Raw genomic sequence first — 15199 nt, 5'->3', positions numbered from 1 at the left:
GTTTCAAAGGTAAAATGGACAAGTCTGTTCACTATAAGGATGCATTTTTACCTATTGTAAACCATTTTAAGGTCTGATGTGTCCCTTTGACACTATCATGGGTTTGCCAACTCAGACTTATAGGGTGCCTTATGACCTGTAACCACCATTACTGTGAAACTATTAAAAAACAAAAAAATGTGGCCATATTTGTTATCTTGTTGAAATAGTCTGTGTTTACCAGAACACAATCAGCCCCTTCATCACTGTGAATGGAGCTGAATTCTTCAGTGGGAACGACCAGTGCTCTGCACTGCTGTGTAGTATACAGTACATATTCCTTTTGAGTTTCTCAACATGGTTAGCTATGTGTTGTGAACACCCGATTTCCACTGATATAAGGTTTTTTCCATTAATATATTATTAGGAGTAAGGTGTTTTTTTACATTTCAGATTTATTGTGGTTATAGAGATAAGGAAATATTTTCCTTTGCACTTTTGTTGTGTATTTACTAACCCATGTCAACAAAACATGCAAAGAAGAAACAGATTTTCTGAACACAACTGTGGGATGTTTTAATGAGGGGATCATTTTCACAACATCAATCAATATTTTTATGTGAACCTGTACTAATTTTGTAAAAATGCAGAATCACATTTTTTTTATATCCTGACTTGTGTGGAGGTTTGTATCACGCTTCTTTAAGGCTGAAATACATATAAACAGGATCATATGGCTGCCCTGAAAGAACAGTTTAAAACCTCACACATTCCTTTTAAATTTACTCAACAGAAAATGCTCAATCTTAAATAATGCGGGTTCTCCTTCATTAAAGTGCATGTTTTCAAAAGACTGAGGAGGTGCATGATCAGATCTGACCTCCTAAACAAGGGGAAGCAGAACATCTGAGGAAACAAATGCCAAGAGCCAGTGGTCTGTGAAAATGAATGCCAGTTTACGGGAGCTATACTTTCTTTGGCACGTTGGTGATAATTGGCTTGGGACGGGTTTTAAAGATCAGTTTCTTCTTGATGAGCGCAGAAACCTGGTACGTTGTAGGCCTCTCTTCGCTCGTTTCCATGGCATCCTCTTCTGGGCCTTCTGGGAGTCCGGAGTGTTTGACAAGAACAGCGAAGGGCTTCTCCAGTTTCACAATTTTCCCATACAATATGTGGTGTCCTATTATCAGCACAGGAACCCCCTGTACGAATAATGGTGAAAGGGATTAACAAACTGTGGAAGCAATGCAGCACAGGAGATGGCCCCTGTCCCAGTTCAGTAATGTTTAAGCAGCAGTAATAATTACAAGCAGTAATTATGAGGAATGCATTTAGAAGTAAAAAAGGCCCTGCTTTATATAAAGGGTTGTGTGAGCGATTCTCAACACAACTGCACAACCGCAAATGGCGCATTCTGCCCAGCATTACCGAAACACACCGAGGTGTGCTTACCTGGGATCTCTGGGTAATTTCTGCATTGGGTCACAAAATCTTTAAACTACAAGGAACCAAATGAGCAGAGCAAAGACAACAGCCTCCTCTTGTTTGTACCTCTTAATTACAGTCTTAAATTCACAGTCTTAAAGTTCCAAGCAGAACCAATAAAATGCTGATATTCCATTATAGCATTTAGTTTTACTAAATTCCTTAGCTATATGACATTAAATCAAGCCTATTTATTACTTATATAAATGTTTAGTAAACACTGTAAGCGCTGTACGTGTCTCTTATTCATACCTCTTTAGTATAATGCAGGTCTCCCATTAGGTTCCCAGTCAGCCCAGTGTTCTGACGAGATACTATCTCTCCCTGCAGTTCCAGCAGCATCCACTCCCCGGGTGTGCCTCCCTCAGGACTGCAAGACACAAACACTTTAATCATAAGAGCTTTCACGTGCCATTTGTGTACAAATTCATCTTACTTTCTCTGCTTATATTGCCGAAAAAAAATCCCGAACTCCATCTGTTAAATGGCAGCGTGGCAAAAAAAAAAAAGACGATTTAATTGTAGTGTAGGGATGATTATTACAATCATAATGTGATCATCACCCCGGATGCCTGCATTCATCAACAAACAAATCCACAACAGATTTGTATGTGTGCCTTTACTATTGATCAGTTTGGGGGGTTTGAAAATAGAGCTAATAGAGGAACTGTACCTACTTAGATTGCAAGAGATGAAGCTAAGGCCTTTGCAGGAAATGGAACCAAGTGATATGGCAATTCTGAATAATGCCTTTTAAGCTATATTATATTATTTTAGACCAGTAACACACTTAGGCTTCAGTATTTCCAGAATTCATGTTCAGTATTTTAGCAGATAAACCCAGTAAGTAAGGCTTTAGTAGTATAATCCTGGTTAATTAAAGACATGCATCAATTTGTTTTCAGAATCAGGCTGAGCCAAGGCCTTAACAGAGCAGTATTACAAAGAAGGGAAAAAGACACCCTAGTTCCTAATGAGCTTCAAATGATACCACTATTCCCAAAGTAACAGCAAGGTTTCTAACTCCCATCAGAGATTTCATTTCGGCCCTGAAGTCACGAACTTTATGAAAGGACTTGTTGGGAGCCCTTGTGCTTAACCTCAATCTTGCCACAGTCTGGTTTAAAAAACTTCTTTTGCATCCATACTATAATTTTAGACAGTGAAAGCTAAGAGACGTGGGAATACTAAAAATGGAGGATCCTAGGATACAGAGCAAGTACAGGGTGCAAGATAAGACTTTTCCATTTATACCTTGAAATGAGGATCTGAACCATTTTCACAGGTGTCACGGAGGCTTAGAAGAATGTGTTCTAAAAATATAAAAAAGAGAAACGGCCATTAATTTAACTCATTAATGATTTACCTTTCAGTGAAACGCAGCAGGCATGAAGAGCATCCATCCATTTTCTAACCACTTTATCCAGTACAGAGCCTCAAGGGAGCAGAGCCTATCCCAGCAAGCAATGGGCACAAGGCAGGACACACCCTGGATGGGACACCAGTCCATCACAGGGCAGACACCCACTCAAACCAGAGCACCAATAGATTGATACTATAAGGGACACCTCACAAATGTGTAAATAATACAAGATACATTAAAGAAACAGAATTGAATACCAGTGATTATGAAATAATCAAAAATGTTGTTTTCCAGATCAGCGAAGCTCAAGAGAACAACAGCAGTGACACATACTGTACTGTAAAGGATATGAACCCACAACCTTCCAGTTATACAGTAAGGCCAGGGCTCTGAACATTGTGCACACAGGAGCCAGTATTGATCACTGGTGACACCAGGGGAGTTCACATTACAAAACAATAGCATGATTTAGGTGTTTTTAATAAGATAAATTTCATAATTAACGAAACCAAACGAAAGGAATTAATTTTATTCTCTGAGGCTTGTTTTAAACACAGACAAAAAATGCAGAAAGGAAATAATAAATATTATATTTGTTCTAGAAATACACCTCGTACACGGAGCAAGAGATTGCTTTGCATCTTTCAAACACGGGTTAATATCATCGTATAGAGCTCGGTCAGTTTTTCACTGTCACTTCACTCAATTCACCTCACTGGTGCCACTGATAAAAACAGGACCCAGCTCAAATCTTAAGACGGCTGGATTCGCTCCCCGAAAACACGTTTAATAAATTCGTATGCAATTTCACAAACTATTTTTATTTAAAAAAAAGTATTTGCCACTCATGGGATTTACAGTACCTGACGTACAATACAAGATAGAATATTAATCTATACGCATTACCACTAACAACTCGTCCAACTGGAGCCCATATCTGTTTCTGTGCGACCGCTCGCCTTTTCTTCTGACACATGGAACAGTCTTCTGTCACATTCCTAAATTCCCGCCAGCTCGCTATAACCACGTTGCCGGAAGGGGAGGGGTGCTGGTTGTTTCCAGTTCCGGGTTGAAGGTCTCAAATGTGGTGCTGTGGTGTGGAGAGGACCGGCGTGGGGCTGGGAAAGTCAGCAAACTTATAAAAATAGGTGGATGGGCAAGGAAAGAACAAGTCAAAGTAAGAGAATGCCTTTATCGAAGTCTTTAAGGCGACCGTTTCGACATTTACCTCCTAAAAATAAAACATTTGTATTGAAAAAAATAGGCGTGTGTTTCCATGCTCAACACTTTGAAAATAACCCTTTTCCATTTTATAGTTGCAGTCAATTTACTTTTTCGCTGTTATGTTTTTTTCTGATATGCCATTACAACGCAGTCTTGTCTGCTTTGTAGTCGAGTTGTTGTATCACAGCTGGCATTAAGCTATACCACAACACACGCATGGGTTCAGTTTGGTGTTTGTCATATAGGTGAATGGTGTGGGGGTATAGAAACTCTTCTTTAGCTACCCGTAACACGCTTTTATTGACATGAGTATCTTTTTTTTCTGTTCGCAGTTTAACCATGGGCGAGTTTAAAGTGCATCGAGTGAGGTTTTTTGATTACATGCCGACGGGGATTCGCTGCATGGATTTTAACAGAAAGACGAACAGGCTGGCGCTCGCTCGGCTGGATGGCTCCGTAGAGATATTCAATTTTTCCGATAGATACTTTCAAGAAAAGGTAAATTCAGGATCTGCTCTAATTCTGTTTTGATGGCGCCCAGTGACGGTCTAATGGCTTGGACCAAATGGCTTCATCAGAGCGTACTTCGGTTCACATCAAATTAAAGCCTGCTAAACTTCCTGTTGTCTATTTAGAGTGGCAACCATTCTTATGCTCGCTGTGGGTTTGTGCAGTTTCGGCAACGACACCCTGCTTCGTTGATCTCATCTGTAAACCCGGATTTTGAATGTATTGATGTCTATTAACACGAATCCCTGCTCTGTAAATCCTTGATTCATTAATTACATGAAAATTGCACAAGGTACGTGAATCCTCGTGGTTGTCAGTACCTTATTCATGACCTCATCTCATTCATATTTTCATTGAATGATGACAAGGACTCTTAAAAATCAGAGTTCGGTTTTTCAGACTTGTCTCCAAGTCAGAATGTGTCTTATGATCTATGATGTAGAACGACACCCCCCTGTCCTTGGAGATCAGAAATGAGTGTAGGTATGATGAAGTGGCTACTTGCAGTTCTGCTGTAATGTTCTGTGGAAGCTGAGGTTTAATTGGCGTGTATTTGTCATTGCAAAAGAAAACATTAGTGAAAGTTTTCTAGTCTTTAGATGTGTACAGCAGTGTGTTTAGATTGGGGGTGTCAAACTCACTGTCTGGAGTTTCTACTGCCTGCTGGATTCCTTACAACCTGAGCTTCAATTAATCTCATTTTTGAATGGATACAGATGTTACTTAAAGTCTTTTGCAGTTGATAATTCAAAGCACTTGACATACAATTATTTATAAACCACAGAGCACCTCAGAGACAACCAGCATTAGACTAATTAAATTGATTATATCCAAGGTGTAATTGAGAGCTCGGGTTGGAACATGAAAAAGAGGACACTAGACTTTCGAAGAACCGTCTCACACCCCTGGTTTAAATGAAGCAGCTTGTTCCTGAATCTCTCTCGGATGGCAGTGTTGGCATCTTGTAGCTTGATCTCGAAGTTAAACAACACTGGATGTTGTCAGTAATGGTGTGTAAAGTAGATAAGGATGCTGCTGGAGAAGGTAGCATTCTTCTCTGTGACCCAGTATTTCCAATATCCCAGTATGACTGCTGTTCTTCTGATCAAACTGAACATTAAACAGCGCATTAAACTGAGCTCTTGATGACTTGGTTGTTTTTCATGGCACTCTTGGAAAGAGCAGGGGGTGTTAATGCAGCGTCCTGGATAAATGCTACTTGAGCTTGAGCTGCCTGGCCATCAAACAAGTGAAATAAGTTCTCACTTCTTCAACTGGGGAACTGTTGGCGCACTGTGGTATCTGTATGTGATCCAGAGAAGTGGTGCACTTTACTGGGGGATCAAGTGGGGTTCCTCCTGTATGTGAAACAATGAAAAGCGCTATACTAATTTAAGTCATTATTACTTGCATTTCTTTCAATCTATACAATAAAGCACAAAAAATCTTCCCTTAGGGTTGTGGAATAGTTATTTTGTAATTGAGCAAGCAGAGGAGCTCAGTTAAACCATTAGCAGTATACCTGGTGTGAACCTCTGTATACTTTCTTTGTGTTTCTTAGGTGATTCCTGGGAATGATTCCAGGTCTATTCAGGCAATCTGCTGGGTTGGAAGCCGTCTCTTCACCGTTGGCTTGAATGGAGAAATCGTAGAGTATGACCTGGAGAACCTGTGTGCAAAGTACTCCTTGGATCCATCTGGGGGACCTCTGTGGGCTGTGGCTTGCAATTCTGAAGGAACGCATTTGGTGGTGAGTAAAGCTCATTTATGAAGGCACATTTCAATTGGGATTCAGTCTTTATTCCGGTCATGTTCAATAGGAGTGCACTACATTGGGGAAAACAAAGGTAACCCTAGCTGTAGGTGAAAAGATAAAGTGCAGGCAGTTAGCAGTTTAGGCACAATAATGTTCTTGCTGCTTGGCTTGAGTATATGAGATTGAAGTTCATTGTTGCTTGAAATGAAATTGAAACTTGGTCACTTTGTGCTGATAACTTTTTGCTTTTATAAGGCTTTCATGTTCCTTAGTAGTATTCCTTTCTTTCCAATAATGCTGTCTATAAGAAGGCCTTATGGGCAGGAATTTCTGTTCTAAATGAGTGAAGTTGGCTAGCGTGGGAAAAGTGTTCAGGCCACCTGGTTGTTGAGTTAAATGGAGTTTGCAATAGTGTACTTTGTGTTAATTTACTGTATCTCTTGATTGTTAGGTGGGATGTGAGAATGGGACCGCGAAGCTGTTTGAAGTGCTGCCTGAAAGAATCCAGTTTCTGAGGAACTTAAGCCGTCAGAAAGGTGGGGATAGTGAGTCTGGATTGTTGGTTTTTAAAAAGACTGTAGTCTCAGTGAATTCACTTAATCTAAGTTTGATCTTTTTCCTAAGGCCGTATTCTTTCCCTCTCCTGGCACGCATCTGGAGAGCAAGTGGCGGCAGGTTTGACGGACATGATCCATGTTTTTGATGTGAAAACGGGTAAGCTTACTTGTTAATGCAGTTTAGTTCAAACCTTTATTATCCCCCCATGGGCAAACCTGTGGCAGAGTCCAAGACTACAGTAAAAACAGTAATCACCAACAAAGAGGTCGGGGCCAACATAATTTTTAAAAATAAAATTATTTTATAATATAAGAATGCAGGTGCCGAGGGATTAAATGATTTCTGAAGTGTATCCCCTTTACGTTTTGAGGTACAAAGGCATTTCCCAAATGGGAATAGTGTAAATTCGCAGTGGAGAGGGTGTGCTACAGACCCCTTAATTCTTCTTTACTACTTTTCTTCAGTATTTTTTCCAGTCTGTTTCAATTTGCAGATTTACTGATGCTTAACAAACCAACATTTAAGACACTTTCAATAAAAGATTTATAGAAGTGTTAAAATAGTTCTGTCCATGTTATAATAACCTTCCTTAGAAAAACAAAATTGTTGATCCCTCAACATATGTTTGGATTTTGGTTTCAAAACTGCTATTTGGCAAAAGGGGCAGTGCAGGACACACATGACTGTCCCCCGTTTGGTGCGTTTCATTTCCAGGTCACTCAGTTCGGAGGCTGCTGGTGGACCGGGGTCCATCGGGTGTACGTCACAGGGACTGCGTGGTGTGGAGCCTGATCTTCCTCTCTGACTACACCATTGTCAGCGCAGACTCCTCTGGCAAGGTCCAGGTCTGGGATGCCAAAATGGGAACATTGATTAAAAACCACCCGATCTCTAAATGGGACGTCCTGTCATTGTCTGTGTCGGAGGTAAGTGGTGCATGTGGCGATTCCCGGTTTTAAAACCTTTCTTCAAGATGGCTCGGAGGCTGCTTTGAGCCATACATCCAGATGCTGAGACATGAGCATCAGTGAATTTGTTTCCTCTTCAGGATGAGGACAGCATTGTGGCTGGAACTTCAGAAGGCACCGTAGTGCAGTTCCAGTTCCTGTCTCCGAAGCTCGGAGCCGAAGAGAAAGAGTGGGTCAGGACCAGGGTCTTCAAGCATCACACTCATGACGTCAGGGCCGTGGCTGAAATCAAGACTGCGTTTGTGTCTGGGGGTCAGTTTTCTTGCTTTGCCTGTTTTGATGGTGATCAAAGTGCAGTCAGGCCCCTAACACTACTTCATAGTGTTATTGGCACCATTTGTAGTATTGAGCTTTGCCATTCACATTTTATTGAAATGTTTTTTTTTTTCCCTGAGATGTGAAGTTACACTAGAAACATAAAGAAAAATTTAACTGGATGTTTCTTATAATGTTGTCAATAAAATCTTCTAAATTATTTCTGTCATGATGGTGATCTACATAATGCTTTTTTTAGTATTATGAAGGCATTTTTAGTTGCATAAAATGCACTACTGATCCCAAAGAATATTAATGATGAAGTGTAAATTTGTAGGTGTAAAAACTAATTGCTAGTTATGAAGTGCGAATAACAGACAGCATGATTTTATGATGTTCTAAATGGAACAGTGGGGGGAAAAGTGTGAGCTACATATTAATGCTAAGAATGTTACATTAAAAAACAGCTTTCAAAGTGCCACTCATGCTCCGACCTACATTCTTAGAGCACAGTCTTATTATTATAAATTATATATTGCTAGTTTAGGATGCTGTGATCTAACGGTAAGAGACAAGCTTATATTCTCTGTTCTCTTCAGGTATGGACACACACCTTGTGATTCGTCCATTTCTAGACAAAGTGGAAGTCAAGTCCTATGAGTCTGCCCTCTGCAAAATCACTTTCCCTCATGTAAGTATGATTGGGAACTGGGTCTTTTGTCTGCTTCCTGTCAAATAGCTGCAAGAGAAAATGCTTGTTATTGTATAATATACAGAGGGCTTGTAGTAATTGGTTTGTATTTTTTAGCGGAGCCTAGTGTCTTGTGCACAGAAAGCAGGCCTGCTGCTCTTCCAGTATCCTGACCAGCTAGAACTATGGAGGCTGGGGGACTCTGATGTCAAGGGTGAGTTCTGCATCGAGGACATTATTCTGCCAGCAACAGGAGGCTATGCTTGCTATACCCTGCTAACATGGACACCTAGTTAAGATATCAGGTGACACCACACATTGTAATTTCAGGCATAATATAGAGTTTATCCTCTGTAAACATATCTTTTTTGTTACTTAGAGCTTGAAATGACAAAGGTGACATGGTGTTAAGTTGCTAAAGTAACACATCTTAAAAGTAATCCTGTAAAAAGTTAAATAGTGAAGAAGCCTTCAGAGACATTTGTGCTCTTTTATGATAGTAACACAGTGTCCACAGGTTTTGCAGTAGGTTAATCTGGGTTATTAGTAAAGGAAGGGTGGCATAGTGGGCATGCCAGTTAGAATTACTGCCTCACGGCCTGTTGGGTTCTGGGTTAGATTTTGATCTGGGCTTCTTTGTAAAGATTGCTTGTTCTGCTTTTGCGGGGTGCAGCTTTTCCCTCCCGAGCTTCAGAATCTAGTTGTCTCTAACCAGTTGGTTAATTGGCTGCTCTTAATTGATCTCTTTATGCACATGTAAATCTCATTATTGGACTTACATGGGTCCCGTGATGGAGTGGTATTCCACCCAAAGTGTGTCCTGCCTTGAGCCCACAGTTGGGCCCAGTTTGCTCTTGCAGGACTAGGCTCTGGTTTGCACAACCCTCGTCTTTCTCCCACATTTATTAGGATCTAACTGAACTCCCGAATATATCTGTGTTTTTTTTGTCTTTAGGACAGCCAGGGGACCTCTTGCCTGTTACAAGAAAACCAGAGAAACTGCTTCAGCTGAAGAGAAAGGTGCTTTGAAAATATTTCTTTCAGGCAATACCACAAAATGTTCTGAAGTAAACTTTTAAGTTACTGCTGCAGAATTGCGAATGTGCCATTTCTTAGTACTTGGTATGCCAAGGTTTCTAGGTTGATAGATTTGTGGAAAACAGTGGAGCAGTTGAAAATCTGTTAAGATGACTGTACTTTTATGCTTTTAGGGTGAGGATCACATCTGCTGTAGCGCCATTTCACCTTGTGGTAATTGGATTGCCTATTCCACAGTTTCCAGTATCAGAGTGTTTTGCCTGCAGAGTGAAGGCAACAACATCGGTATCACAAGGGTAAGTTACATGTCATGGGTGGCCAGACACCCAGAGAATCTGCAAAAAATATATATTTGTGTGACCTTGTGATACAGGGTCATGTGTCTTCTAGATTCAGCAAATTTATCAGGTATGTTTTAAGGCTACAGTAAATACTCTATTTAGGTTTCAGCATCCTGGATTAAAGTGGAGTGTAATGAAAAAGAGGATTGCGTTAGGTTATCAAAAGTTTGTCAAGCATCAGGAGAATTGTACAAGAGAAGTTCTGAGTGAGAGGAGATGATTTGGTCCATGTGGTTGTTAATAGCAGATTGATCCAAAAGTCTCATCCAGCCGTGCTTTGTAATAAACCAAAGTATTGGTTTCAACAACATGACTGGGCATCTTGTTCCGCACACTCACAACCTTTCGGGAAAAGTGTTGGAACCTTGTTTGCACATGGTTTGGGATTTCAGTTAAGGCTGATGTAGTACGACTCATTCCAACAGTATAAGGTGGATTTGAGAGCAGTGAAAGGGTATTTATAAGAAAGCTGCTGTTTTTAAAACTATCGTGACCAAGTTTAACTGATGTTTGCCATTGGCTTTCATGTCTTAAGGTTGAACTGTAGAGATTTGATTTATTTTGCACTGTTCTCTTACAGGTGTCAAAGCTGCCAAAGGTACTACGATCTGCGCACAAGCTCCACTTTTCAGCCGACTCGACCAAACTCTTTGTGGCCTCTCGGAAATCGAGTGTCCATGTGATCGCTCTCTCTCAGTCAGAGTGCAGTTACGTTCACACTTTCAAGCCAAAGTCAGGTGAGTCTCGGAGCAGGTACTTTTGTTTTAGCACTGTTCAACGATAGTGGGGAAACATCACCATTAACCAGTATGTTTTTGTTTTGGATCTATAAGCTGTGGGATGATCAATACAGTAAATAATTTTCAAATGTTTGTTTGGATGTCTGTGCTCCTCGTAAAGTAGCAGCTGACATACTAAGCAACCCAGTGGCTGCAACTTGTGAATCCTGAAACAATCATGCTATTACGCAGTGAGAGGCTCATTAATCTCCCAGGTTTGCATTGTGTCAAACCTGTCCTTCCAAAGTTGCTGTTGTGCTTTCGACATTGTAGCAAATTTAGATTCATTCATGAGGTTTTCTTTTCATATTCCAAAAGTGAATTTTGCTTTTTTCGGTAAATTGAGTGCTTCTTAAGTGTTTTGTATGAATTCTTTATATTTATGAAAACATTGGTGTAAGGAATTGGGTTTGTTTCTAACTAACATATCTCATCCAGCTGTTTCATGAAAGAAGCTGATTCCACTACCCCTTTCATAAAGAAATACACGCCATTTCATTTCTAATTGCACTTCCGTCTAGATCCTACATACAAAATGTGGTTGCATGCTTCAGGATTTCTAAGGAAATCTGAGTTGTCTTTGTCATTGCATTTGAGAATTTTTTCATACTTGAACTAAGACATTAAGCACAAGTGGCTCTGAAATAACTTCGTTTAAGATATTAGCTCAGGTAATCAGGAAATAAAATATTTTTCAGAGTGATGTAGTCTATGCCTGTAGCAGATAAGCATTTAAAATAGTGGCAGCTTGTAAAGCAAGATTTTTCCCTTTTCCCTTCCTGTCTGCTCAGCTTGGTGCCAGTGATGGGCGAGGGAAAAGAGTTATAACAGTCTGACTTGGACAGCGCATTATACAGTTTGCTCTTTGAACTGTTTCCTTGTAATTTTATTCGCCATACACTTTCTGAATTTTTGTTGAAAAAGTAGAAATGTGGTTCTTGCATAACAAAATATCTGTGCAAATCGGTGCTGTCGTCAGTCAAAGGTGATCAGAGTCGTAGCACAGGCCTTCCTTGAGATGAGTAAAGTCTCTTCTTGTCACGACACCTTTCTCCCATTAGTGGCTGCTTCTGAAAGTGTCATAAAAGACTACAAATGAGTGCAGAATCAAGAATCTTACTCTTACGCAGGGTCATCAATTTAAGTGATGATACATCAAGTTTAAAATGGGAATATTCAAAACTTGTCTGTCTGGCTTTATGGGAAGCCTCTGATTTAAATTACCTAGATAATTAGGATGTATGTGGCTTAGAAAATATTTCTGTAATATACATTCTTTTCTTATCATGGAAAAGCTTTCAGTTTTTTTTGTTAATGATTACTTCAGTTATTTTTTACTAATTATTTAATTACTTCAGGCTTCTTTCATTATGCTGTTAATGGAAAGTTTATATTATTACCTGCTTAATTCACTAACATTAGTATATTTCAGAAATCTTGTTTTTATGTATTCCATTTTGCACATCTTAGTTGATTTTACATACTGTACATATAACTATACAATATCCTAGTCATTGTCCTAGAATTATTCTGGAGTGTTTTTCTAATTGACTTGTTGGGGGTAAGCTTTTAATTTTGTGTTTAATTTTCAGTCCAGAATCATGAGGTGAAACTCCCAGGGCTTGTTGTTGTGAACTGTTCCCGATTTCTTTCTCGTAGGCTGCGCAGAGGCCATTCACCTGCTAGCAGCCAGTGCGGATGGAAAGTGGCTGGCAGCAGCCAGCAAAAGCTGTGAAATCCACATCTACAATGTCCAGAAGTTGAAGGTGAGCAGGAGACTTGAGCACTTGCTTCCTTTACGTGGTATTTCACCAATCTTATGTAGTATATTTTCATTTTGAGGAGGGCGAAAGTAATATGCTTGCCGCACCCCAGTAAAAAATACTGTTTTTACACAAAGTATTTGCATGACTTTAACATGCCAATTGACATTTTTTGTGTACATCTTGGCGCTTAGGGCATTTAATAAATGCTTTTTTTTTTCAGAATAATAATAATCATATCGGATAATCAGCAGTAATTCAGAGGCTACCAATTCAACTTTTTTACATAATCTTGTCTTAAATTGTTAATAAAATAGCCTGAATCCAGTTATTGTTTTTTAAATCTGGTTTTAACCTTGAAAATAGGTCACTCTGTAACCTTCAGTGTACGTGAGAAAACGTACAAATTGAAATATGGACTGGCCCCCTGGAATCAGAAATAACCTGGCTCGGGGGGTTATAATGGGCATCCTGTTGTTTTCAGCATCACTGTACGGTCCCTGTATACAGCTCCCTCCCTAGCGCCATGGCGATACACCCCAAAACAAACAACCTTGTCGTGGTCCACGCAGATCAACAGGTATCGTATGCTTATAAATTGAGAGAATTAATTTCTAGGCAATGTAAAAATGTGTTCTTCTTCTCTGTGCTCAGAATGTCTTCTATTCCTGGTTTGACTTGAAATGTACTGTTAGCTGTACTTTTTCTTGGTTTTTGTACACATCTGATATGCAACTCAACACAAATTAAGCTCTCGGGTTTAGTATTTGGCAAACTGCTCGTTGTAAGTACTTGTTTTAGTATTATACTAAAAGGCTAAAGTCTTTTGATGTGCAATTATTTGTTTTTTTTGTAAGGGGTCTATCGATTATTTGTATTGTCTTCATATTCCTGGAACTGGTGTTTCTTCTCCCCCCCTCCCCACCACCACCACCCCACAAAACTTTTGTTCATAAATCGTTTTTTTGAATTTCTAGATTTTTGAGTACAATATGAAAGAGAAACAGTACACGGACTGGAGCAGGAAGCTGCAGAAAGAGGGGCTGCACCAGGTGTGGCTGGAGAGAGATACACCTGTAACACACGTGACCTTTAACCCAAAGAAACTCTCTCAGTTTGTCCTCCATGACAATTATATGTTCTGTATGATTGATCAAAGCCTGGTAAGTACTTTTTCGCTGGCCTTTAAATAATTTCCATTTCCAGCTGCTTTTAATTGAAGAATTTCACGTTCAAAATGTCTTTTTATCCTTAATTGATGTGTGTGGGGATATGTTGTGGTCTAGCTGTAAGTTCATGATGGTTATTTTCTTTGTGGTTGAGTTCATTTTCTGTCTCTAAAGCCACTGCCAGACAGCAAGACGAGGTTTGTCGACCAGATAACTCTGGGGAGCTTGTCAGAGGAGAAGAGGCAGAGCAAGACCCATGCTTTCAAGATCTGCAAGAAATTCCAAGTACGTACTTATGAGACAATATGGGCATCAACTTTTTTCATTGACATTATTTTAGTGTGCAGACAGAACATGACTGCAGAGTAAGGTTTAAGCAGAAGGTCTTGTATCCTTCCCAACCGCATTAAGATTGAAGTGATCCTTTTGGGTGGAGGTTTTTTCCTCCCACCTTCAAAAGACTTGTATGCTGACTAGGTTAATTGGCATCTTAAATTTTTTTTTCTGAAGTTGTTGAAACCCTTAAAAGGAATAAGCAAATTTCTTAAATATGTCTGTCTTTAAGAAGAGTTCACATTTATGGGGATGAACTTGCATCTCTTGTGTATGGCATGAAATTATTTTATGAACTCTCCTACAAGGGACCTGCTTAAAATATGATGCAGCTTTTTAAATTCAGACCTGCTGGATCTAAAACAGCCCATCACTCAGTTACTTCTGTGTGCTTTAGCTTTTCTGCAGGGAGTCAGGACAGTCTTTCGGAGAAAGGAAATCCTTTCTCCAGTGAACTCCAGTGATGCCTGTGCATTGCAACTTTGATTTCTTCAACTGTTTTAATATTTGTTCTGTTTAAATTAACATCTGAAAGACGGCAGCTTTATCAAAGGGCCCCAGATTCTTGAGGAACTTAGGGTCTGTTAGATTTGTGTGCCTTTTGTGATTCTGTTGCTGTTGTCCCCTTGCAGCCTCTCCTTCATGCACAAATGCTCGAAGACGACTGGCTGCTGGTTGTTGAGCGTCCCCTGCTGGACATTAGCTCAAAGCTTCCTGCCCCAGTCATGCAGAAGAAGTTCGGAACATAAGGACAGGAACATTTCGGAATGTGCATTTTCTGCTTTCCCCTTTCCACAGCTTTGTAAACCCACATGTGACGAAAGAAATAAATCCATTATTTACTTAAATGTATGCAGTTGTCATTTTTTTTTTAAAAGAATTGCTTCAAAGCTGACAGGTGATCTGATCTGTGGAAGCTTCATTTTAAAATTGTCTGTCCTAATGGTGGTGGCTTATTTGGGTGTATGTGAGCATTTGCATTTTTCC

General features: G+C 39.8%; 2 protein-coding genes across 4 annotated transcripts; one reads left to right on the top strand and one right to left on the bottom strand.

Annotated features, from left to right (window-relative positions):
- Window positions 1-529: 529 nt before the first annotated feature.
- On the bottom strand, window positions 530-3874 carry chtf8 (CTF8, chromosome transmission fidelity factor 8 homolog (S. cerevisiae)). Of its 3 annotated transcripts, none has more exons than XM_088613620.1 (4): window positions 3734-3874; window positions 2719-2777; window positions 1717-1834; window positions 530-1181 (listed from the first exon to the last, which is right to left on the bottom strand). In XM_088613620.1, the coding sequence occupies exons 2-4, from the start codon at window positions 2739-2741 to the stop codon at window positions 945-947; spliced, it is 378 nt and encodes a 125-aa protein (XP_088469746.1). In that variant the 5' UTR covers window positions 2742-2777; window positions 3734-3874; the 3' UTR covers window positions 530-944. The 3 variants fall into 3 exon arrangements, with proteins under 3 accessions (XP_088469746.1, XP_088469747.1, XP_088469745.1); XM_088613621.1 differs by having other exon boundaries at window positions 3691-3828; XM_088613619.1 differs by lacking the exons at window positions 2719-2777; window positions 3734-3874 and having other exon boundaries at window positions 1717-1860.
- Window positions 3875-3883: 9 nt separating this feature from the next.
- Window positions 3884-15060, top strand: utp4 (UTP4 small subunit processome component). The gene is made up of 17 exons (XM_088613617.1): window positions 3884-4004; window positions 4384-4549; window positions 6123-6311; window positions 6769-6853; window positions 6942-7031; window positions 7590-7801; window positions 7924-8095; window positions 8698-8789; window positions 8907-9003; window positions 9745-9809; window positions 10001-10123; window positions 10749-10905; window positions 12607-12713; window positions 13195-13290; window positions 13688-13873; window positions 14054-14164; window positions 14845-15060. The coding sequence occupies exons 2-17, from the start codon at window positions 4391-4393 to the stop codon at window positions 14959-14961; spliced, it is 2058 nt and encodes a 685-aa protein (XP_088469743.1). The 5' UTR covers window positions 3884-4004; window positions 4384-4390; the 3' UTR covers window positions 14962-15060.
- Window positions 15061-15199: the final 139 nt, after the last annotated feature.

This window comes from Lepisosteus platostomus, chromosome 20, assembly GCF_059453375.1.
Source record: "Lepisosteus platostomus isolate fLepPlt1 chromosome 20, fLepPlt1.hap1, whole genome shotgun sequence".
Lineage (NCBI taxonomy): Eukaryota > Metazoa > Chordata > Actinopteri > Semionotiformes > Lepisosteidae > Lepisosteus > Lepisosteus platostomus.
Note: the sequence above shows the minus strand (reverse complement) of the source record. Positions and strands in the feature narration are given on the sequence as shown.

What these genes read in the sequence shown, in the direction of transcription:
- chtf8 (XM_088613619.1), bottom strand. Translation starts at nt 1,860, where the DNA reads ATGATTAAAGTGTTTGTGTCTTGCAGTCCTGAGGGAGGCACACCCGGG. An exon ending in ACCTGCATTATACTAAAGAG is followed by an intron (nt 1,182 to 1,716) that starts GTATGAATAAGA and finishes TTATTCGTACAG; the next exon opens with GGGGTTCCTGTGCTGATAAT.
- utp4 (XM_088613617.1), top strand. Translation starts at nt 4,391, where the DNA reads ATGGGCGAGTTTAAAGTGCATCGAGTGAGGTTTTTTGATTACATGCCG. An exon ending in GAACTTAAGCCGTCAGAAAG is followed by an intron (nt 6,854 to 6,941) that starts GTGGGGATAGTG and finishes CTTTTTCCTAAG; the next exon opens with GCCGTATTCTTTCCCTCTCC. An exon ending in AGATCTGCAAGAAATTCCAA is followed by an intron (nt 14,165 to 14,844) that starts GTACGTACTTAT and finishes GTCCCCTTGCAG; the next exon opens with CCTCTCCTTCATGCACAAAT.